Source organism: Ornithodoros turicata, chromosome 4 (genome assembly GCF_037126465.1).
Source record: "Ornithodoros turicata isolate Travis chromosome 4, ASM3712646v1, whole genome shotgun sequence".
Taxonomy (NCBI): Eukaryota; Metazoa; Arthropoda; class Arachnida; order Ixodida; family Argasidae; genus Ornithodoros; species Ornithodoros turicata.
The window spans coordinates 27,492,889-27,517,971 of NC_088204.1; the positions used below are offsets into that span (position 1 = coordinate 27,492,889).

A 25,083-nucleotide genomic window follows, 5' to 3' on the forward strand; every position below is an offset into this window, starting at 1 on the left:
TAGCAGGGAGAAAGTGACTGGTGCATTGAAGGTGCTTGTGATAGGTCCTGGTCCTCGGCATCCCTTGGCAGCGATAAGCTTATTTCCATGGACGACACGCCCTTCCTTGGCTTATAGCAGCCGACCAAGAATTTCATTTCGTCATAGAGGCCCCATTTTGACACATACACCTCATTTGTCCCACTGCCAGACTTTCTCTCACTGGCCTTTGTGTGTTCCTTAAGGAAGTATGTTCTGAGGTTCTGAAACTTCGCCAGTGCACTTTTTTGCTGAGGAGAGACGTAATATGAATGCACTGTAGTTAGTTTTCTCAAAGCCGAGGACAAGGTAACAACAGCAATGTTTGCACTAATGGGTGATCTTTTTATGATGCAGTATATCACTTTACAGCTAATGTGCAACTGGAACCTGCTCCAAAAACTTTATGAGGATGTATTAGAAGAAGGTGCTATGAATGAGACTCAATCACTACAGCTTTGCAACAGCGCTAATGCTTGCACAAAAATAGAACTGTGTAGTGACCTAGCTAATGCTGCTCGTGTACCTAGTAATCATAAGTATTTTGCGCTTGACGACAGCGTGCAATTCAGTTTGAAGAGACAAAGCTGAGCCTTCACGGTGGAAGTTTAGAGAGGAAGCACCATGGGACGCACGCATAAACGCAAGATGAAAAGTACACCAGCGTGCATGGAAGGCACACTTATATTTTTCTCCAACAACGTACCTTACCAGGGGAAGGAACAACGAAGTACAGGAGGCCGAGGCAGGGGAAAGCGTAAGCATTCCCTACCTAAGGTACAACCCCCCTAAATACACGAAATGTCTTTGATCCTTTTGCTTTTATTCACCACTACATTCATTATTGGACAGGTAATCCTCCAGTGGAATTGTCGAGGCCTCTTTTCAAATATAAATGACATTCACGACTTTTTGAAAAATACAATGCAGTCTGTTTTTGCTTACAAGAGACATATCTGAATGAACAAAGTGTAAACCCATTTCGCAGACACAATGTTTTCAGAAAGGATCGTATTAACACCACACGTACATCTGGAGGTGTGGCTGTGGTCCTTCCACTATCCACACCTGCAAAACAGTTCCCACTGGTTACACATTTGGAAGCAGTAGCTGTCCAGGTATGCCTGGACAGGGTCCTTACTATATGTTCACTGTACCTGCCCTCCTCAGTGGTAATACAACAGAGAGATTTGGAACAGCTCTGTGACCAACTTCCTCAGCCATACCTAATTCTAGGTGACCTGAATGCCCACAACCCCTTGTGGAGCAGTTCAAAGGTAGATAGCCGGGGGAAAATGGTAGAAAGGTTATTCCTTTCACGACCAGTTTGTCTACTAAACACAGGATTACATACATATATAAACTCCTCAACACAAAGTTTTTCATCCTTAGACATATCTCTTAGTAGTCCTTCCATTTATAATTGTACTGACTGGACCGTTGAACAGAACCCTCGTGGGAGTGACCACTTCCCCGTAGTCCTGACAATTCGTGGTTCCACAAACACGTTTCTTATACCCTTGTCAGACGGACACATTTAGGGCCTTTTATCTCAACTGTTTTATTAGATAGGGCAACAAGTTCGATGCCGCAGAGAGCACGAAACAGTGCTGCGTGAATGTTTTCTATCTCAATTGTGGAATTTCCAAAAGGCCTTGAGATAAGAGGTCCTGAATGTGCCCGTGTGTCAGGGGTATTACACGACCACCACGATGGAAACTTTCCAAGGCTGACTGGAACTTGTTTCAAAAGGAAGCAAGTCTTGTGGCACCATCCTTAGCTGGTAAGTCTGTTGAAGATGCAAACCGTTTTGTCACCGGGATAATTATAAATGCTGCTGAGCGATCTATCCCGCAGACATCTGGCCGTCTCCCCAAGCGTCCCAAACCTTGGTGGACAGATGAATGCGGGAAAACGCGGAAAGATCAAGATCGAGCGTGGGGTATCTTTCGTAGGTACCCGACTCCAGACAACCTGATCCAATTTAAGAGAGCTCAAGCGAAAGCTAAGTGGACAAGAAAAGAAGCTAAACGTGCATCGTGGAAGAGCTTCTTGTCATCTTTAAACAGCAACACTTCTTCTAAAGTTGTTTGGGACAGAGTTAGAAAAATTAAGGACGACTACACATGATTCACAATACCACTCTTAGAAGTTAACGGAGTACCTTGCAAAAACATGAGTGAACAGGCCGATGTCCTTGGCGAGCACTTCCAGAACGTCTCCAGTTTGTCACATTACGATAGAGACTTCATAAAAATTAAGCAAAGTGCTGAAAAAGCAACAATTCAAAGCAGTGGAGGTGATAGGTGCCTCTACAACATTCCTTTCACAATGATTGAACTCTTGAAAGCTCTGTCAATAACAAAGTAAACATCACCTGGAACAGATCGCATAACATATTCCATGCTCCAGCATTTGTCTAAAACTTCCCAAGAAGCACTACTATATTTCTTCAATTTGATTTGGCAAGAAGGGCACCTTCCTTCCAATTGGAAGATTGCAACAATCATGTCGCTTTTGAAGCCAGAAAGAAAGAAGCTTCAAACCCAACAAGCTACAGGCCTGTAGCACTCACGAGTTGCTTAGGAAAGACATTCGAACGAATGGTCAACAGCCGCTTTGTTTATTACCTAGAACAACATAACCTGCTTGACAGATACCAGTGTGGATTCCGGGCTGGCTGTTCTACCACTTATCATCTTGTTCGTCTGGAAACCACCGCGAAGCCTTCGTTAAAAAACAACTCTGTGTACAAATCTTTTTTGACCTAGAAAAGGCATATGACACAACTTGGCGATACGGCATATTGCTTGATCTCAAATCGTGCGGAATACGCGGCCGCCTCTTCCAGTGCATTTCAGACTTCCTCAGTGGAAGAACGTTTAGGGTGCGACTCGGTACAACCCTTTCCCGCCCGTTTGTACAAGAGAGTGGCGTTCCGCAGGGATGTGTGCTGAGTGTCACCCTGTTTCTTCTCAAAATGAACTCTGTTGCCAAAGCGATACCTGCGACTATCACATACTCACTCTATGTCGGCGATTTACAGATTTCATGTTCATCCACGAACTTGGTCACATGCGAAAGACAGTTGCAACTTGCCATTAACAAACTGAGTAAATGGTCCACTGAGAACGGCTTCAAGTTTTCAGCAGACAAAACTGTCTGTGTGCCTTTTTCAAGGCGGAGAGGGGTGCTTCCAGACCCATCTCTTTATATGAACGGGATATCTCTTGCCGTCAGGCCGGAACACAAATTCTTGGGCCTGATTTTTGATAGGAAACTCACGTTCTTGCCACATATAAGTAGCATGAAAGTGAAATGTACAAAATCTTTGGCTCTGTTAAAAGTCCTCTCACACAGATCTTGGGGAGCAGATCAACACACTCTTCACCGTATTTTCACCTCTGTTGTCCGATCAAGGCTAGACTATGGAAGCATCATCTACGGATCGGCACGGCCCTCCACATTGAAACGTCTGAAGCCCATACACCACCAAGGGCTACGACTAGTCCTCGGGGCCTTCCGGACCTCACCAGTACAAAGCCTATATGTTGAATGTGATGAGATGTCCCTCGATGGGCGACGTACTTATCTCGCTATCCAGTAAAAAAAATAGCATAGGCTCTTTGGCTGCACGTTGAACATATGTTTATAAGTCCCAACATAAACATATGTTCAACGTGCAGCCAAAGAGCCTATGCTATTTTTTTTACTTAATACTTTACTGGCTTCGCACTGGGCTTTCAGAGGTGAGTTTCTCACCCTGACGGGAGGACATCACGTTCCACGTGACCTTCCGACGCCACTCGCTTAAACGTCGCCCACCTACGCATTGCTGATGAAGGCCCAATAAGGCCGAAACAGCTGTCCAATGCTGGTGTGGCGACGTTTGGGACTTATAAACTTATCTCGCTATCCGTTATGCGTTGAGGACGAAAAGTTACCCTCAACATGCGGCGCTTCCATGTGTCAAAGTACACGTCTTAGACAGCTGTTTCTTAACAGACACTCTGCTACATGTCCCTTGTCCATGCGTATTGCACACCAGGTTCAATGTTATGATTTGACTGAATACAATTCCTTGGTATCCGAATCTGGCAAAGATCTTCCTCCATGGTCAGCACCAACATAGTCAAACTGCTCATTAAGGCGGTGCATCAGAGCCGGCACTTCGTCGTCTACAATCGAGGGATGGCGCAGCGAGCGAAATGGTTCGCGCAGACACCGCTTCACAACATTTTGGCGCTTGCTTGGAAATGCGGTACCGCTGATGTAACGTCTTCTTATTCTGTTATTTTTGTTTTCTCTTTGCGCGCGACGGGTCAAGCGAAATCTTGTGCAAACATATGACCGCTCGTGCTCACCCATGCCAAGTCCAATACTGTAAACACGCATATCGCGCTCAGCCAGACGGAACAATTAGTGGCGCGGCTTTTGAATGCGCCCAGGCTGTCCAGCTGTCTCCTGAACTTCTTCGTCGATCTGTTGCTGTTCCGTGCTGTGTTCTTGTCGGGCGAAGGGTTAGTCACCAGTCGTTTCGTGTGATTTCGGCAATGCTTTCGCATATAATAAATGAAATTCCTCGTAACACAAAAAACCTAGGTTGGACACGACGCGGTTGAAACACGTTGGTGTCGGCATGTTATAGCTTACCGACATTACGCGGAAATTGCGAAACGAAGCCGCAACCTGTTTTTGTTATTTTCTGTCACTCTGGGCTTACAAATCTCAGACCACGTTGTGGTGGTACAAAACACTTCATTTACTTGCACAGTCAGCGGAAATGAAATAAAACTGCAAAGAGGCTGCATGACGTTTCCCATATCCTTGGACATCAGTGGAGAAGGAGGAAAAAGGCAAAAGAGAAGAAGAAAAGGGAAGAAAAGCAGGGTAGAGGAGAAAAATGTGTCTGCCTGGACCATACAGCTGCTTGGAACGTAAAGTGCGAATGGAGGTTTCCAGTTTGGTCGTCTGTATAATTCGGGTCCGTTGTGCTCATCCTGGTCGTCACTAACCACGGCCCCAGACTTCACCCAAGCACAGATCAGCATGCCGCGAACTGGGTCTCTGATGTCCCATTCGTCTGGAAGTGACCTTCAGCTCGTGGTTCTGTCAGTCTGGATCTCGGAGTGAGAGCATTTCGTAACAAATTGTCATTGTGAGTGTCATCTTGCCTATCCGCGCAGGAACTTCCAGAAATCCTCTCTAGCTTTCTTTTTCGTCCTCGTCGTGGCTGCCGACATCACGACCTTGTCTCGATTAGCAAAAAGCACACGGCACACTGATTACAATTGTTCTGGCCTGGCGTACTTCCTTCTGTAATCGGGAACTCTAATTCGCATGCTTCGAGGATAGCGAGGGTCAACAAGCTCTAGCAGGAGGCAGTCGCTATAAATTCGCGCAAGGTACACCACCCTTTTCTCGTTCCGCAAGGCGTCGTCCAGTACCTACAACGAAGAGGCAGTACTGACGGTTGGTTATACGTGGAGTTGGCCGTGGATCTGGTACCGGTAGACATGCGTGCACTTCCACAGACCGCACTTACTTCCTCAGTTCCGGTACGTGACTCTGTCCTATACCCTTGCTACGGTCCGCCAGTTGGTCCTGATATTTCACGAATGTTCCGGTCACTATACACGGCATGTTCAGCGCAGCACAGAACTGAGCATGGGCTCAATATCGCGCTCCACTAGAGAGGACTCCCAAAACTACAGCGGTGTTCACGTCCATATGATCTTGTCCGATGCTTGGTGGACGCTCAGTGTCAGCCACACCCTTTAGTCTGTACATTTTGCACTGCAGTGTTAGTTCACTGCGCAATCCTTTTCTGCGTTCAGAAACGGCTTTCATGTCCGCAAGTGCACAACAATGGGTGATGGTTTCCGAGCGCCTTGAAGCTACTGAACAGGTGCATTAGTGACAGACAGACGTAACTAAAGCCCACAATATTGACATGTAACTAAAGCCCAAAATACTGACATGTAACTAAAGCACTTGTAGAGGGGCGCATCCTGCATACTCTACCAAAAAAAAGACGCCGTAAGCCGCTTTCTCCTTTCTTGTTTCCACCGGAGGCTCAGCGACTGCTCTATGGTGTCTTCCTGTAATGCGGCATGCTCCTCCTCTGAGAGCTCAAGCAATTTTTTGTAGTCGATGCATGCCGTCGCGAAGGACGTTGGCTCCATGTCTGGTCTTTGCGCTTGTTCCCCATAGTCAGCAATTCGGCGCTCGGGCTTCTTACGCAGGGCTGGAAGGCTGGCCTTCTTCGCTTTGGTGTTGAGACGGCGCTTGGCCCTTGCCTCTTCACGTGCTCACGTGCACTACAACGTTTTTGAAGGCTCAAAGTGTACTTCCCTGGCTTTGTTTGACACATCTCCTTGTGCACACGATGATGCAAACCTTCACGTGAGTTCACTGTTACGGCTGCGGCAAATGCGCGTGTTTGGTAAGACCGCCTCTGACAGAAGTTGATCCGCTTTCCCCCAACAAACTTCGCGATAACGGAATTGAAGTGCTCGGCGGCGTTATTGTCAACATTCATCAACAAGCTGCGAGCATTGCCTGCAACACGACTTAGTGTGATCTCAGTGACTTAGTGACTCAGTGACTAAGTGACTTAGTGACTCAGTGTGATCTCAATGATCTCCAGTGTGATCTCAGTGCGCAACCCTGTTCTGCACTCATGAATTATTAGCGAGTTTTAGTATACCGTTGGTAACGTCGCCGGTAAGTTACCGTGCCCACCGGAACCAATGACAGCGTGCGTGATACAGAATCTTAGCTGCTGATAGAGTGCGGTAGACGCGGTAACCTACGGGGCTCCCGGTAGCGGTATACTAAAACTCGCTATTTCCATATCTCAAACAGCCAGAAGCTTTCGTGCCTGTCCGCAATGGTTTTGCTTCAAGTGTTTCCTTTATGCGATAGCTGACTGGTGCTCTGAATTTTTTCTTGCATTCCTGTTTTTAATACACAATTTCCAATGAAGTGAGGCTGAACGCGATCGTCCCGGCGTTATATGGGGGAATGACATGCCACGTTCATGCCCTCCCCCGCCCCTCCCCCTGAGAAAATAAACATCGATGAATGAACAGCTCTTGTATAGTATAGTCCGTTCACGTATTTGCGGCAGGGCTAAGCTGCGTGTGCTCGTGCTCCTGCGTCACAGTCAACGTCGGCTTCGTCGTCCACCTGCACGTGCAGCGGTATAGCATTTCCAGCGCTCAAATTGTTGTGCCTTGTGACGATACCCTCCATGAGAGATGGCAGCACTGCGCTGCCCATTCTGAAGCGGCGTACTCCACGGATGACCATACCTGACAAAAACTCGTGTGCCGAGTCAACGGCTTAACATAGATGAAATCTTTTTGTTGGTATTGGTTCTTGATATGTTTTTCTAGTGCGTGATCGAGCCAGATTTTCGATTTTGGGCGGCTCTATTTTGTAAGCGAGCGGAATCTCTAAATATAGCTTTTCCCAAACCTTTCGACGACGATATAAAAATTTCTGAGTCTAAAACGCAAAATCTGCTTCGATCAGGCACTAGATCTAAGCATCCTCTTCCATTTAAAAGCAGTTGCACGGAGATCAACCGAATTTTCGCGGCGCTACGGGAGTTGAAAAATGTATGGGGATTCCCATAGAGCGTCGGTGGTGATGCACCGCCTTAACCAAGTACAGGAAAACCGATACTTTCTCAGTTGTGCTGCAACAAGAATTTCAACACCTCAGGAACAGTTTTGGTGATCATGTGGACCTTTACACAGACGGATCAAAAACAAGCACAGGCGTATCGTGCGCAATGGTAATGACGACATCGACAAGGGCACATCGTCTAAATCTGGTGATGTCGATATTCAGCGCTGAAGTTTATGCTATTATTTTGGCGCTTAACTTTATCTTGCAGAAGCATATCACATCATCAGTCATCTACGCTGACTCTCTTAGTGCCTTGTAAGCGATATGTAGCTTCCACAAAACAAAAAACTTCCTTATTCAACGTGCGAGACACTTAGCATCATTGATCACTAGCAAAGGGTACAAGCTAACCATTTGCTGGGTGCCCAGCCATGTGGGCATTGCAGGAAATGAATGAGCTGACTGGGCTGCAGCTGCCATACTGCGGTCCGATGATGTTACAGCTTTTGATGTGCCGTTTGAGGATTTAGTTCGCGTGCTAAAATACAAAATGATGGCAAAGTGGCAGCAATTTTGGGGAACTCAAGCCAATAATAAACTCCGTCTCATAAAAGGTAAAATTGGCAGGTGTACTTATCCTCTCGAAAACCGGCTTCAAGAGAGAACACGCTGCCGGCTAAGGATAGGACACACATATATTACACATGGGTTCCTACTTGAGGGAGAGGAGCCACCACATTGTATGAACTGCGACACACAACTTTCCATCATACACATTCTCATAGAATGCCCATTGTACAACATTCATCGCCAACGGTACTTTCAACACTTCTATAAGAACTTTATTCCTTTTCACCCAGCTCTTTTACTGGGTGACGAACCTCTTGTTCAATTTGAGAACGTTTTTAAGTTTTTTAGAGACGTAGGTATTCTCGACAAGTTGTAAATGTTTAATCCCGTTTGTTCTGATTATAATTCCGTTATTTTATCTATGCTACCTTGTGGTTTTAAGTACATTATTACAGTTTTAACTTAAGTTACATTACATCACCAAGCTTGGCGCATTATGACCTTCGTTGTCGCTGCGCCAAAAAAATCCCAATCATCATCATCATCATCCAACAACGTACCGTCGCATCCCAACTCCTTCGCAACCTCTTCCAGTTGTCATTGCCTCAACGTGCGATTTTTATACTGCGCGTGGGTTACATCGTATAGGTTTTCCCGTTCTTGGAAAAACCGAATGAGGAGATGCAGGCGTTCGGCCGTCTACTCAAAGTTAGATGCCTGTGCATGAACCATGTTAGTACGCAGAGTTACATGTACGCAAATCATACCATATTCAGCTATCGCCGAGAGACCACATGCAAGGAGCAAGTTTTGGTTTCGGTAAACGCCGGGATATGAACCATGCAGAAGAGGGAGGGACAACATAGAGCAGAGGGAGTTCGGGAAGTGAGGACATATGCCACGTGGCAATACTCCTCTCGCTGATTGGCCTCTGCACGACCGATTTCTGAAGTTCTCGCTCGGCGACCGATTCCCAACAACTCGAGTTGGTCATGGTTTGTGGTGTCGGCCGACTGCCACCAACTCCAAAGGTGGTCCGAGTTGGTGCTGAAAATCGGCCCGTGTGAACGCCCGCTAACAGTGATCGAGCCTCGTCGGGTTGCCATATCGATTTCACGCGACGGATTAGGAAGTGGAGTCACTGGCCCGTAAAACGTATCAGCCTCCTACTCAGCAGGCTGCGCTCTGATTGGCTGACAGCGAGACGGAGTCGGAATTGGAGGGCGCTTAAATTACTTAACCCCAGAACTGTATATTAAAAGGGAGTCTGGTCATGCCTATACCTGAAGCTCCACCCACTTTTTCAGCTTTCGGACCAATGGAGTGTTGAAATATGAGGCGCTATTAGGTAATCAACCGATCCTCACTATTCGTCCCCCTATCCAACATGGGCACTGCCATTTTCGGTGGCAAGTGTATTGGATGGGATTGAAATGGAAACTATTGTGCAAAATCTGCAAAACTATTGTGCATTTTTGTTGCATTTGATGAACGCCACCTAGGGTGCGTGGGCACGTCGGGAATTGTCGTCTGCTTCCGTCGTTGTACCCGGCTGCAGAACTACCTGCTGGGACACATTCTGTCGTCGGTATGATTTTTTAGACAAATCTACATGAATAGTTGGAATATAAAACGCAAGAATGATTATATCCATGAAATCCAGCAAATAAATATAAGATTGTACAGCACAGTGCCGTTTTTTGTTATGATCTCGTTGTGATCGCCGCGATCCAGGTCTCCCAAACTCACCTCGGAAAAGCGCGCAACGAAGAAGGCCGCCACTAGATACCCCACTGTTGCCGTTCCGGATCACTTCAGCGCGCTAAGTTTAGTGGCAAAATGTTTTTGTTGTTTCTGCGAATGAATCTAGTCTTTATATGTCCAAATAAAACGCGTATAACAACTTTCTGTGTCGTGTTTCTCTTTTTGGTCCCGTTTTTAGACGTGTTGAGCGATCGGAAGGATCTAGTGCACGGCTGCGTGCATCACATAGCGTACCTGTCGTACCAGGCGGCGCAGGCGCAGTCGTCCAGTTCTCCTTCGGTGACTTGGCCTGGCTTGGATTGTGCTTCAACTGGATCTTTAGCGCGCTACAATCAAACGCAAGCCAACGTCTGGTAACAATGGGGTATGTAAGGGCGGCCCCCGGCATTGCACGCATCGGGACAGGAACAAATACATGGGAAAATGGCGACCTTGGGGGACCTGCCGCGATCACTGTGTTCACTAGGCCTAACACCGGCGACAAAACGTTTCACTTTCGGTTAGATATCGATGGGTGAGCATCAGTTGAAACTGATTTCCGAGAAACGTATATGAGGCTGTACGTTTGCAGCGTAAAATCAGAGTAGTCTGTGAAAATTTTTTGTCACAAAATCTCCGCTTCACTGGTTTGTTCTCGTCGCAATTTTGCGTGGTTGTGAGGTGTCATGACGACGCCCTCTATAAAAAGCAAGCCAACCAGTGGAGCGAAACTGTGACTGACAGGTCGAGCCTCTTTTTGTGACTCCTCACAATGACAATACTCCCTTTTAATATACGGCTCTGCCTAAACCTCCCCAATATATGCTCCTCTCCGAATGTGTGTTTCCTTTTCGAAAAAAAAAAAAATTTACAGAGCTTGCTCCTCTAGCACAAAAACAACTGATATTAAGAAACATTGAAAATGAACTGCAAAGGTTGTCCCTCTTCCGTGACTTCAGTAAAGCATTTGATTTTTTATAGCATTGTATTCTATTAGAAAAGCTATCGCGTTATGCGGTTGGATGTCCAGCTCCTTCACTGTCTGTGTCATCGCTACGAAGTCGATGTCAGAACCGAAGACGACCGCTTCTTTTCTATACGTGGAAATGGTAGTTTCTTGATGGCCACTCAAGACTATTTTATCATTTACGCCGACGACAGTAGGTCGTTCTTTACTGGACAGAATCCAGATTCGATAATTAGGATCACGAAGCGGGCACTCCAAGTAGTCACCTTCCTTGCAGACTGTAACAGTTTCATGATAAGATTAGGACAAAGCAATACTGCTCCGCGACCGTTGGGCCGTATTCCAACTTTTCAAGACACAGCCTGCCAAGGCAGACCGCGCAATGCTAATGTGCTCTGGCCCTATAAAGAAGAGCAGGCTCACTTTTGCTTCCCTCAACCATGTATGCGGATTTGAAGGCAGACGTGAGCAAAATGCCGAGAAAACTAAGAGTTTTCTTCACAACAAGAAGCAAACATAAAAAATTAAAGTGAACCTTGTCATCGGTAGCTGAAGAATCAGTTTGATTGATACTCTTAAATATTGGGTGTTACCTTTGCTTCCACGCATTACATGGTCATTGCAAACTAATCAAGTACACACTAAAGCGTCGCGCATCTTTTGTTTTCTGTACAAGCATCGAATATATATCACAAACAGCGTTGCTTAGTTACTGTGCTACGCGTCAATTTATTCTCATTTTAATTCGTGCTTGTTGCTATGGGTTACTACACCTAAATCGAACTTGGGAAAGTTATTTATATTAAATATACATGAATATATACTGACGTTCACATTTGCTCGTACTACCCGATTTAAATATTCCTCCTTTTGTCAAACCATTGAAGAATGGAACAAGTTACCATCTCAAGTATTTGACTGAGACGATGCCTTCGTATCAGTTAATGAACGCCCGCTAGTTGACACCTAGCAATTCCGGCAGCATCTTTTCGCACACATCTGTTATGTATGAGTGTCGCTGTGTGAACACTTTACATGTAGCTGTATTTGCATATACTCCGGCTCTGGCCCTTCCGAGTCCTTTCCCCCGGTATCGTAAAAATAAACATAAATAAATAAAAGCTCCTCAGTATCATGAACTGCCTTCCATACAGGCATGTGCGAATAATTATTTGAAAACCGAAGCTAATACGAAGTCAATATAGATACCTATCCAACCCACAAACCACAAACGAAGCAAATAGTTGTATAGCTGGACCGGGTACATATATACGTATGCAGCACATGTACGGATACAAAGACGTGTACAGAATGTTTTCGCGATATATTCATATACGGATCAGGATATGAAATAGCACTCACTTTGTTATAATCCTCCTCCTGTGTTGTTTTCGGTCTTACGTGTGCAGCATTGTTATTATTCGAATATATTCCAAAATATTCGGCTTTAAACGAACACCGATTCGATTCGATTCGAAATTCTGTTAGACTTCCCAATTCGATTCGGAAATCGAATCGAATATAGAATAAGATACGTTGATAAGTATTTGTTTTTATTATGGCGAAATTGAATTCGGCACCCGACCAAATCTGTAACTAAAAAAAATATACAAAATTTAAAAGCGTTGCAACAGGTCATCCCACGTTATCCCAGATAAACATAAAAGACGGTTCTTCGCACCGATGTGAACCTGCATTGAAAATTTCACAGCAAAGAGGGTAATAGAAGCGGAGAAATTGGCACCGCGAATACGGAAACTCATGCGGCTCTGACATCACAGCCCTCGCCGCCGCCAGTGAAGCAGCGCAAGAGAAGTCACATGCTTACGGCTGCCAATAGGAATGGAGGCAACTGTGAGCTCTGTGGCGTTTCTCTTTTGCTCGGGAGTGTGTTCGAGGGCTTGTACCTCGCTAAGTAACGAAACGTAGAAGGACAATTCCTTTTTCTCAATATTCTGGTGTGCAGTACAATGTGTCCATGATGCAATGGCTCACATCCATGAAAGTGTCCCAACCCCGTAAGAAAAGAAAATAGAAAAAAAGCTAAAGAAAGAACAGAAACGCGTCGTAACACACGCACCAAAACGAAGTGTCGGGGCCGCATTCATGTACAAACTGATAACATGTGCGCAACATCAACGACAGCGCAATAGAAACACCAAACATACGGATAGAGCGGCAACAATCACAACATCACACACTGACAGTGCACAGAACCTAATTAACGGATTCAAAAGAACACTGTGCAATAAAATTCACAAGCGCTGTCAGAGCTGCATCAAACCTTGCCGGAGGTCCAGACACCTAACCCTTTGCAATGTCAAAAGGTCTACCGTCCAGTCAGTCGAGAGCGGCCTTCAATAATGAACGATGGGAAGCTTATCTATTACAAGTATGTAAAGAAACTGACGCCCATATGGCACGTTTAATCGGAATCTAAGAAGTGTCTGTACCGGGCGAGTAAGGCTTTGTGGGACACTAAACTTCAACTCCGGATCTATTCGACGAAGAAGACGAGTAGGCGAAGAGGAAACAGGTTGAGCTTGACCATCTAGCCACTGTTGCCGGATGACCGTTCGTGTGACGGATCTCATCAGGTGTATCGCATCTGCCTTATACAGTATGGCACAAGATATTAAGCTTATGACATATCCGCTATGTCCGCTGCCTCATCTGCAGCTTCGTTGCCGCGACTGCGTGCATGTCCCGGAATCCACTGCAGTATGATATTATAACCTGCTATTGTAGATTCCTGGTAAGTGACGAGGATCTGGTGTACAATGGTGGCGAGACACCCCTTTGTCAAGAAAGATAGTATGGCCGGGAGACCGGCTTTTGAATCACTGTAGATACTCCATTTCGCAGGTGGCTCGCATGCTCCCATGTATTCCATAGCGAGCTGGACAGCGACTGATTCCGCATCCGTCGAGGATGCTCTATGAGATAGCCGTGCCATGCCTTCCCTGTTGCAAGTATACATATAAATAAATATAGGATTCGCTCCGGTAATCGAAAATTTCGAATACTCGCACATGCCTACTTTCATACAGTGACACTGCCTCGGGACTCTTTGAGCATCATGGTTTGAGAATTATACACAACTTGTACAAGTATAAATTGCTCTGCCAACATGAAATAGTGTCCAGAAAACCATTAATAATTGTTTTGTCTAGGTTTAATCCACGAGAATTACATTTCACACATTTTAGGAATCTACGAACCTTTAACACCCATACAGAAGTCGAACAGTTTATTGTTATGTGCTGCGAAGCGTATTGAAGAGTTGTTCTTTGGATCCCTTGTACGGGTCACGGAAAGTAATCCATAGTCTCTGCCTTTAGTCGTTCTCTTACAGTATACATAGTCATCAATGCCAGACGTATCTGAGAGCGACGATCTCGCTAAGTCGTTCCGGAGACTCTTTATCATAGCTCCCACCAGTAATTCTTCGCGGGATAAAAATGATGATAATGTTCATGATGGAACAATTTGGGGATAACAGTCGGGCTCAGTATTTTAGACTTTCATTCGGAATGACATCTGGAGCTATTTACTTGGTTGCCGGATGAAGCGAAAAGGAGGTCAACGTCGTACACACCTGTTATGGTTTTGGAAACCCACGTTGCACGAAGGCAAGCTCTCACATACCCGAGGAAGGACGTTAGTCATTCCCTCTCGTTCAGCGGAAAGGTCGTCGGCCTTTCCTTAAACTGTGCTATAATCGTGTTCAACTTAAGAAAAGAAATGAAGTCTAGTCCGTCAGCTCTCAAAGTAGTTCTGCGCCGCGGATAGGATGTCTGGACACAGAGAGGTCACGCTCACTCCACCGCAAGATAAAGTAATCCATCATACTCACTCTGCTTCCGTATTGGCTTTTAAGACTGGCCACATGACACTACACTGCGTGGTGGCGCTGCAATAGTTCTCCTGGCGTGCTATTGCGTCTCCTTACCTCCCATGTCGTATGTATTTGATGACATAGATTTTTTTCTTTCTTAAATTGAACACGAGTATAGGATAATTTCCTTCGTTTACTCACGCGCCCTTGACGAAACAAACGCAACAAGAAAGAATTTGGTGGTGGTGGTGGTGGTGGTGGCGATAGGGCTTGCCGTTGTCGGCCTCACGTATGTGGGCAACGTCACGACTGACGCCCTGGGGGAATGTGCGTCCTGGGCCGACTCTAAGAAAGAATTTGCGCTCTGTTGTCGCTACAGCTATTGCGAGCCAATCAGGTGGGTGTCAAAAGCCCGGGAAGTTCCAGACCAAAAGCGGGATATTGAGTGGAATTGTATGTTGACCCTCTGTAACGCTTTTCGCGACTGAGTACAAAGAAAATGAAACGAACCACGTTTTGAGCGAGTTTTCTCTCTTTTTTTTTTCGTGTTAGCGCCGCGAAGCAACTGTGGCTATAAGCGGCGTACAGATGTGGACAGCTGGAGACAGGACAGCAGGAAGGAGTGGGGGACAGGGTGGTTTTGAGAGAGTGAACCCGACTTCAGGTTCAGGTTGGACACACACACTGTCACTTACAATGGGACGAATATCTTCCGCGGTCTATCAAGAGCACAGTGAAGTGATCGACCTTCTTCGTGGATACACGTGGGAGGTAAGGGATATAATAAAAGGCGCGTACGACGTGACTCAAACTTCTCTCAACTTCGAGGAGCTGTTTACGCCCCGCTGTTCAGTTCTGCAGCAAAATTTGTCCTTAAAGTAGTGAAGAACGATGATAGGGACAAATATTGTATATAACCAGACGTTACGTAAGACAAGCTATCTCCGCTTCTCGACTTCAGGATTCGCTTCACCAGACCGTTGGATCCTCCAGTAACTCTACTGGAGTGTTCAAACTGGGAAGCCACTCTTTCCATTTCATGGCTGTTCATGGAACGTTTTCATCCTCCGGGCCGGATGTGAACACCGGTCCGTCACACGCATGGGTGAACAAGACCGGCATCTATTCGTCACAGTTTTGTTTTCTTTTTTACTTACGAAGAGAGCCTCTCGTTTTGAGTGCCAACCAAGTGTTAGTAACGGAACACCAGTACGGACAGTATTCCAACAAACCAACAAAAGTATTTCTTTCTACACCATCATCATTCAGCACTGCTATACATCACGATAAGAGAAATACAATATATGTCGCAAAAATGCATACATGAAGCTGCAAATTATTACTATCGCGAGGGTAAGAAATACATCAGATAGAACGATTTGTTGATTAGAGTATCCGTCTTTGATACTCTCATTTTTGGTGTTCCGCGCGAACTGCAAGAGATGATTGTCCGTCCATGTTGGCTACGACAGTTTGTCTCTGCGCATCAGAGAGGGAATAGCTTGGCGCAAGCATATGACAAAGCGTCTGCCCAATCGCAAGGGAGCAACGCTCAATCCACGGACAACAGGGTAGAGAGAGAAACGGTGCAGCTGCGCAGACAGCTGTCCTACCTGCATAGCGTATTCCAACGAACAGAGCTTTATTAGCGTTTGCGTGCGTTTCCGTTTCTTAAATGCGTCGTCCTAATGGAAACAAAAATCCCATGAGCGCACGGATAGGAAAGGATAGTTGGCGCCATCTCCGTTTCATTGGATGTGTAGATGAATTGCTCGCTGTCTAAACAGCCCTGCAGACACGTTATATGCACTCCCTCACTTAAATACGAACACACGGACATAGTCTCACAATGAACCGACAACAGGAAAGTTCCCTGTTGGAGTGCCACTTTTGGACAATATTAAACGTTCTATGTCACCGTAATGTAGAAGCAGAAAATATATTTAAAACGGCACATACAATGGGGAAATTTTAAGTCATGCAACTCTTCCATGACCTTTCTCCTACATGCTGGGGTTGCTAAGATTTTGTATTATTTGTGTTGTATTATTGTTCTCGTAGATTGTAATATCTCGTTTTGGTTTAGTGGCTACTGTATTTTTATTGTACTTGTGCAAAATCACGTTGTACTTGCTCATTGCCTGGTACAAGTTGCTGGAGCGCCGTTCACTTTTTTCTCATTTCACTCTGGAGACTTAACTTTGCACATTGCAAAAAAAAAGAAAAAAAGAAAAAGAATGAAAAAAAGAGGGGTCGTGCCAATTTCTTTCGCCTACTTATATTGGCGCATCATTTGTGCCTTTACGTCGCGAGACAGCTACTTCGTGCACCAGAAACTAATACTTTTGTCTCCCTCTTTTTGCTCACAATACTCGACAAGAACTGATATTTTCTACGCTGCATTACGTCAGATGACCGACGCACGTTGGAATTTGCAATGGTTGAACCTCGATAACTGTCCTACACAAGAAAATGAGAATCCAGAGCGCGCTTCCCTTGACCCAATTTTTGTTTTTCCACGGTTGCGAACAACAAAACGTATCGCGGCTTAAAAGTGCGAAGCACGGGACTTGGGTCCTCACACTGAGGTTCCTCAACAAAATGACCGCTAGCAACAAGGTAGATGAAATACCCCGATCATCATCAGAAAAATAAAGTTGTTGTTGAAGCACCTCGCGTTTGGCTCGAGGCAAAAAAAAAAAAAAAAACGCCTTGAAATGTGGACACATTTTACACACTCGACAAAACGGACGTGCTGTTTGTGAGCACGATTGTGGGCGCCTGCTCGTGCCCTTCAATGGAGCATTTTTCTTTCACCTTGCGAAGCACGGGACACAAAGCTGTCTGAGCGACGACGCAATAAAGGCGGAAAAACCATTACCGGCAAGACGGCAGTTCTTTCGTCGAGGCTGCGGGGGTATCCGACCGGCATCCTCGACACAAACAATCCGGCTGCGCGTGTGACTTCCTATGTGGAGTTCGGATGACAGGAACGCACGAGTGAGAGATAACTCGCAACCGCGAAAGAGCCTGGAGGCAGCCAGACTACTTGATGCACACTCTTACGTTATCTCGCTTAAAGTGTGGCCCTAAAGACATATGGGGTTGGAGGTATCTTTCTATTCCCTCCTCGTACGATTCTTCTTCGCAGTAGCATTGGATGCTTCCCAGTTTTGTCCTGAGTATTTCTAATATCGAAAATATACACAGAGTTCGCTTTTATTCGTAAATGTAGCCTGCCTCGGCCGTTTCCCTTGTTTATGTTGTGTAACCCACGTTTTCTTCCCGTTGTTTGTGTTATGTAGCCCATGTCTTCCTTCTTTTTACGCATTCAGTTTATTGCATCTTCCATCTTGAAAATTGCATAAACCACTTGGGCGGCTTCTTCTTTCTTTTTTGTCGTAACCCGACAGAGCGGAGTACTCGTGACCGGTTGCTGCGCAATTGCGCACTATTATGCACCGATCGAGTACGCTAGTTTACGCGTGGGTTGCTTACACGGCAGCCAATATGAAAGCGGGAAGGACGTGCCAGTTCCGCGTGGCAATCGTAAGAAATGACGACAAGCTCATCCTTATGAGACGTAATGAAATGACGGGGTGGTTTTTCTTAGTGTAACCGATACAGCTGTAGACCGCGTTCATTTCTTCCTGTTTGATACAGCCTTGTTTTCGCCAGGTAATGAAAACAAGTGTTGAGATCCAACCGACGGTTCTCCGAAGGGCATAGCTTATATAGACTCGGATGGTGTCATAAAAACTGCGTGACAAAGGGAACTGGGACGACTTCAGAGGCTGGGAGAAACGCTGCTGGAAACTGAGGAAAAGCTTGAGGCATGGACGGGGGGGATGGAGCGGTGTTTACCGTGAGTTTGCAGACCGGCTCGTCCACGATGCTCGTCCACAACTTTGTTGTCTGCCTTGTAAATGAAGCGACCGTATCGTCGTCGGCAGGTGCCTCAGGTAGGGGCGACGAGGGAAGAGAACCGGAAGTCGTCCATCACGTGTCCCCTCCCGATTTCTGCTGGCACAGGACAGGTGCTTTCCACCAAAGAGAAGGGTCACCTCAATCAAGTTTCCCACCGTTTTTCGAGATAAGGTTCCCACATTCAAATTATCGTTCGCGGGCATCTTTATTTTATTTTATTTTTTTCCTGCGGACACGGAGATAGAAATTCATTGGAATATATAACCGAGGTCCCAGACTTTTATTTTTTTTTTCCTTTGCTCTATTTTCTGGCAAAGTAGGTATTATGGGCTACACTGTAGCTTCGGAGTGGTGGGAATATCTGAGTAGAACGATAGGGTATCTATGAAATAGCTTGTAAATGACTCGTGACGTCATCCTTAGTTTTCCAGTGCAGTTTCTTCTACTTTATGGATTTACTTATTACTGTTATTATTATTTGCTTACTACCGTTATTCCCCCATACGCGGGAATAACGTTGACGGGATGGGGGGATGGTACCACAACGAGCAAGTATAAGAAAAACACCACACGAACACTGTATATTAGGTCAATACCGAGGAATATAGCAACGGCACGGCGAAAACAAGTGCTGTCAGCAGAGGTGACCAGCAACTCTGGGTGACCATTCCAGTCGTCTGCTCTACTAGGAAAGAATGAGTGGGATAACTGCGGTGACCGGCACATGAAAGGTGCGACGTAAAAAGGATGGTGGTGGTGGTGGGTGGTGAAAGGGCTTGCCGTTGTCGGCCTCACGTAGGTGGGCAACGTCACGACTGACGCCCTGGGGGAATGTGCGTCCTGGGCCGACTTCTAAGGGAACTGTGCCGACATATGTCTGAAAGCGTCTGAAAGCGTGGTCGGGTCTGAGTGATATACAGGGTGGTCCACCAACCAGGATAGAAATTAATAGGAAATAACGCAGGCATAACGGAGAGACATCCCGTCGAGGGATTTTTTGCTGACAGGAACATTTGTGACATACTGATACCATATTTATTTCATTATTATTCATTATATCTAAATTTAATTTCGTGAATTGAACTCCGAAATTTCCCAAGTCAACCTGACGTTTTCTTTGCGGAAATGGGTTCCTCGTGGTCACTTTTGGTCATTTTACTCAGTATAGCGCCTGTAACGCAAGAACAATTGCTGAAATAAATTGGCCCAAATTCCACAGAAATCAGTCCTTGACTCCGCGTCTTTTTGTCGTTTTTTGTCTCTTAATTTTGAGCGCCAAAGTGCGACAAAAGGAGGTTACATTGACGCGCCATACGAGGGGGAGAGGGGTAGAATCGCAAGCCGCGGAACAAACAAGCGCCGTCATCGCGAGAATCAGAGCTATCTTAGCAAAAACGAGGTCACCTGATGTTTTGACGTGCACTTTGCCGCTCAAACTACAGCAAAAAAGAAAACAAGGAGGCGGAGCCAAGGACTCATTTCCGCAGATTTTAGGCCAATATACAGCAGTTATCGTTGCGTTACAGGTGCTGAGTAAAATGACCAAAATGACCACGATGAACGCATAAACCCCTACCCGAGATAGACAGACTGAAACCGAAACAAATCAGAATGGGAGGGCTGGGTTCCACGAATGGACATTTGTTCGTTGCCTCCTATAGACCTGTCCCTGTTTGTAAATGACGACAAATCCATAGAAATCCATAGTAAATAACGTGGCCAACGGAGAGACATGCGGTCAATGAATTTTTTTCCGCAAGGAACACTTGCCACGTATTCGTATCATTGCTATATCATTTCAATTGGTGAAATTTAATTTCTGAATTGAACCCCGAAATTTCCCAAGTCAACCCAACCTGATCTTTGCAGCAATAGACATCTCCCTGTTTGCAAACAAATGACGTCATAGGGTTCGACAGCGCCACTACTTTGGTAGAGTTGAACTATGCTCGAAGCTAGCTGCGAACAAGGTCGTAAGCCAAGGTCGTAAGCCACGGTTCTGAGGGGATTACAATGCTCCCTGAAACGGACGCGACCTTCGGTTCTACCCCAAGCAGCAAAATGTACTGAAAGTCGAGTGCAATAGGGGTGGACGGGTAGGTGGAAGGCCTTGAACAGACTCGAGAAACTAAAGAACATTGATAAGGCACATACCGTCCACCCCTATTGTACTCGACTTTCAGTACATTGTGCTGCTTGGGACTTGTCTTTCAATAGGAGGCAGCGAAGAAGCGAACATTCGTGGGGGAACCCATCCCTTCACCTTCGATCTGTTTCGGCTTCAGTGTGGCTACCAACGTCATGATGACGTTTCTCGGGTAGATGTTTATTGAAAGAAAAGTAGGACCGAAGGTCGCGTCCCTTGCAGGGACCATCGTAATCCCTTCAAGACCGCGGCTTTCGGGCGCGACTTTGTTCGCCTCTAGCTTAGAGCGTAGTTCAACTCTATCAAACTGGTGGCGCTGCCAAACACTATGACGTCATTTGTTTACAAACAGGGAGATGTCTATATCCGCAAAGAAAATGTTGGCTTGACTTGGGAAACTTCGGGGTTCAATTAAGAAATTAAATTTTCATCGATTTAAATGATATAGAAATGATATGAATACGTGGCAAATGTTCCTGGCAGAAAAAAATCAATTGACCGCGTGTCTCTGCGTTGCCCAACTTACTGTGGATTTCTATCGTGGTTGGTGGACCACCCTATACATGAGGCCTGAGAAATGGGTCATGCAAAAAAAAAAGTATAATAATAATAAAAATAATAACTTTGATACAGGAAAAGGCGGATGCATTTCTTCGCAAATCAAGGTGTGGGAGATCGAGTCTATACTTGATCGGTAACTGTTGTTGTTAGCAATAAAGCGAGCAGCGCGATTCTGGAGAGCTTCGAAAAGATGGGTAAGTGAGATGTGTAAGTGAGATAAAAGTGGGTACATGGTAAAAGATGTACAAAATACCGCCCAAATGCATTTGTAATAAGATACCAAATATTGAGACCGGATTGTAATTGACCTACTGCTAAAACTCTTGAAGTACCAAATACTTCATACGGATAGTATTTAAGATAAGATTAAGGTACTTGAGCGCTATCGGTTGTAAAGAAGACCCGTGGCGTGTCGTTTTGAGACTGATATCGCCAAGGACATAAAGGCGGCTGCTTGGCACGCTCCATGCTGCAATCTGACAATGTAGACGGCCCGAAAGACCCTACCTAACTGAACCCTATCAGACGGTGTCCTATCCGTCAAAAACAAAATGAACAACAAAGAAAAGAAAAACATGAAATGTGAAAGGCCAGTGGGCTCGATTTTCCTACATCATGTGAAAGACTGCGAGAAGCCTGCAGCGGTGCAAAGACAATTAATAAAGTAATTAAAGTACTGAGTAGAAAATACCGAAAAAAGTATTCTGATAGAGTACAAGATACTAATTGCAAAAAGTAACTAGTACGACACTACATGCCGAAATAGGTATTTCAAATATGATACATAAAATGCGTACAAGTCTCGGTGAGGGTCCCAGGCACGGAGTAAGAAGACTTCTTACTCCGTGGTCCCAGGCAACTGCAACCATACTCTAACTTAGGGTGGACGATTGTAGAGTAGGCTAGTTTTCTGATGGAAGACGGAGCGTTCTCCAACGGCAAAGAAATCCAAGTTTGCGAGTTGCGGCGTTCACTAAAGAGATGAGGTGCCTTGTCTAAGTTTGTGAGTAAAATTCAGGACCATGTACTTGTACGAACTAGTTTTCGGAACAAGAGTGGTTCTTAATTTGTAGAAGTGTGAGAAAGGTTGCTTAGAACGTGAGAAGGATACGTCTGAACATTTGGTCATGTAGCTCTATGTTCAGTGATAGCATCGAAGTACGGCACAACGAGTGTATGAATTCGACATCGCGCTGGAACGAATTTTGGTCAGAGGCAGAAGAGATACAGTCGTCGGAAAATAGACGGATAGAAGATGATATTGAATTGGGTAGATCCTTAATGAAGATGAAAAGGGGGCCGAGCACTGACCCTTAAGGCACGCTGGAACGTACACGGAGGAAGAATGAGAGAGAGAGCTCTATTAATCGAGGTTGCCTGTGAGCGGAGTGTAAGTAGTACGCTATCCAGGTAAGGGCAAGAGGGAGTAAGTTAAGCAGAGAGAGTTTATATAGAAGGCATGCGTGGCTTACAACGTCAAACACTTTGGAAAATTCGAAGAAAATAGCGTCCGTCCGCATGTAGGCCGCAATGAATATCATGAATAAAGGAACACAGTTGGGTAAGACAGGAGGATCCTTTCCGGAATCCGCATTTATGGCGAAATAAGTTGTTGGATTCAAGATGACGGAAAAGAGTAGAGAAGACGATACGCTCAAGAATTTCGCAAGGTACAGGGTGTAATATTGGTCGATAGTTAAAGGGTCAGACCTGTCACTTCTTACTTTTTTTTTTGTGTACAGGAATAATGTTTGACAGCCGCCACATACAAGGTACAACACCATGGTGACGAGACATTATGTGGAGATGCGCTGTCACAACTGGAATAATTAGCAAAACATCCTGAAAACTTAGAAATAAGTTTCCACGAAGACTCAACATGCGCTTGTTGCGTAGCATCTGCGAGTGTATGTAGTCAAAGTGTTGTCCCTCATTTTCAGGTTGGTTGATCGACTGGAACCAGCCGGCTTCACGTACCCTTCCTTTTCTAATTCCAACTGGTGGGTTTTATTCTTCTGCGCCCTCGAAGTTCTCACGCACCGCAGCTTATGGATTCACAGTTTCGAGACATCCGCGTGAGATAATTGAGATTAAAGAGGAAGCTATATTGATTGCTGGATAGAAACACCTCCGGTGTTTAACCTTGGGTAGAAACTACGGTACATCACTCACCGATATTTTAGAAATGAATAGCTGTCGGTTGTCGCAGTCATGCGTTTAGAAAATCAGGGTAATGAAGGTAGTCCTTAACGGACAGGTGAGTGTCCGCAACGTGATTACTCAGGCGGAGCAAGAGAGGCAATAACGTTGTGTCTTATCTCATACGTCAATAACCGTTTCCTTGTCCTCCGCTACATCGGCGTTACAAATGGACAATTTGACACGTTGTTTTGACTATGTTGATGAGGATAATGAACACTGGTGTACAGGTATGGTTGTACGTACATTTTCACGAGGGACATCAAACGACAAAATATCGATATCTTAGGAATGATGCTACTTGATAACGTTCTAAGCCGCCGATCACAAGGACAATTGCAAGGAGAACCACTGGCCACACAAAGAAAAAGCAGACGACCGGATGTTTCATGGTCCATACTTAGCGGACACCGTCGTGGAGAAGCAGCATAGGCTGCTTGACGAGGACAAGTCATCTTCTCAGAAAACAAGAAATAACGAGAGAACGCTTTTCGAAGCAGCGGTTGTTTAGTGCAAGAGGAACGTACGCGAGCAACAGGTGTGCCGCTTGAATCTCATGTGCAAATAAACGCACTCACCTGAAGCTGTTCAGCTGCACGTACGCGTGGTATCCAAATCACGTGGGGAGATACCGCGCCAAACACACACAGTCAGCCTAGGAGGACGACAAGTTTTTGTTCCTGTTCTGCTGACTCAAACTTGCAGGCGTACTAGCAGACGGGAGAGGAAGCGCTAGGAATGACGCTCTTTTTTTTCCCCGCCAGGTGGGGGCGAGAGGGCGCAGTGGGGGAAAGAGACAGGTGGGACGCCACTTCGCTGAATGTTTGGCGGCAGACATGGGTGTAGCCCATTTGGAAATGTCTAGAACAAACGTTCAAAAATAAATGATCAAATGTCCGCATCTTAAAGTAGCTCCAAAATATAGGTTTCCAGAGACGCGCTAGAAAATGCTGAAATACCTGAAATCTTACCGTCCAAATATGAAACACAAGAACGTACAGTCAAAAATAAATTTTTGCAAACAGAGTGTTTCAAATTCCGCGCCCCATGATTGACCGTCTCAGTCAGGTTAAATAAACGTAAATGAGATGCCATTACGGAAAATAGTTAAGAAATATAGTTGAGTTTCATTGGCCTTGAAACTTACTTTTAATTTGAAATTCATATTATTTCACCAAATAGCTGTTGGGCACGGCCAAAGAACTGTAGGAAGACAGTGTGACAGCGGTGCTGACCCCATAAAGCAGATAGTACGCAAGATCACACAGAATCGAACACAATACTGACTGCGTATTTTAAGCATATTGAGACGTCTCGTCTCAATATGCAGAAAATAGGCAGAAATATTATGATGCCGGAAATATTGCTTCCCAAACTTTTGCGTAGATTCGAACTGTATAAATACGTAAATTGTCCGCAAAATGTTCTGCAAATGATACTGCACATTCTTTATTGGATGTTCGAAACACAACTCGT

The 25,083-nt window shown here is 45.4% G+C and overlaps 1 protein-coding gene across 2 annotated transcripts in view; it reads right to left on the reverse strand.

Moving 5' to 3' along the window:
• Positions 1–24,327, reverse strand: part of LOC135391379 (excitatory amino acid transporter 3-like) — a 78,795-nt gene extending 54,468 nt beyond the window's left edge. Inside the window, exon 1 of one of the 2 annotated variants that reach the window (XM_064621639.1) lies at positions 24,186–24,327. Coding sequence is in view for 1 of the 2 variants with exons in the window: in XM_064621637.1 (XP_064477707.1) it covers positions 17,656–17,706 (51 nt within the window). In the remaining variant the exon portion in view is untranslated. Of the gene's footprint in view, positions 1–17,655; positions 17,809–24,185 lie in introns of those variants that run through there. The other variant, XM_064621637.1, reaches the window with a different exon arrangement.
• Between the last annotated feature and the right edge of the window lie 756 nt (positions 24,328–25,083).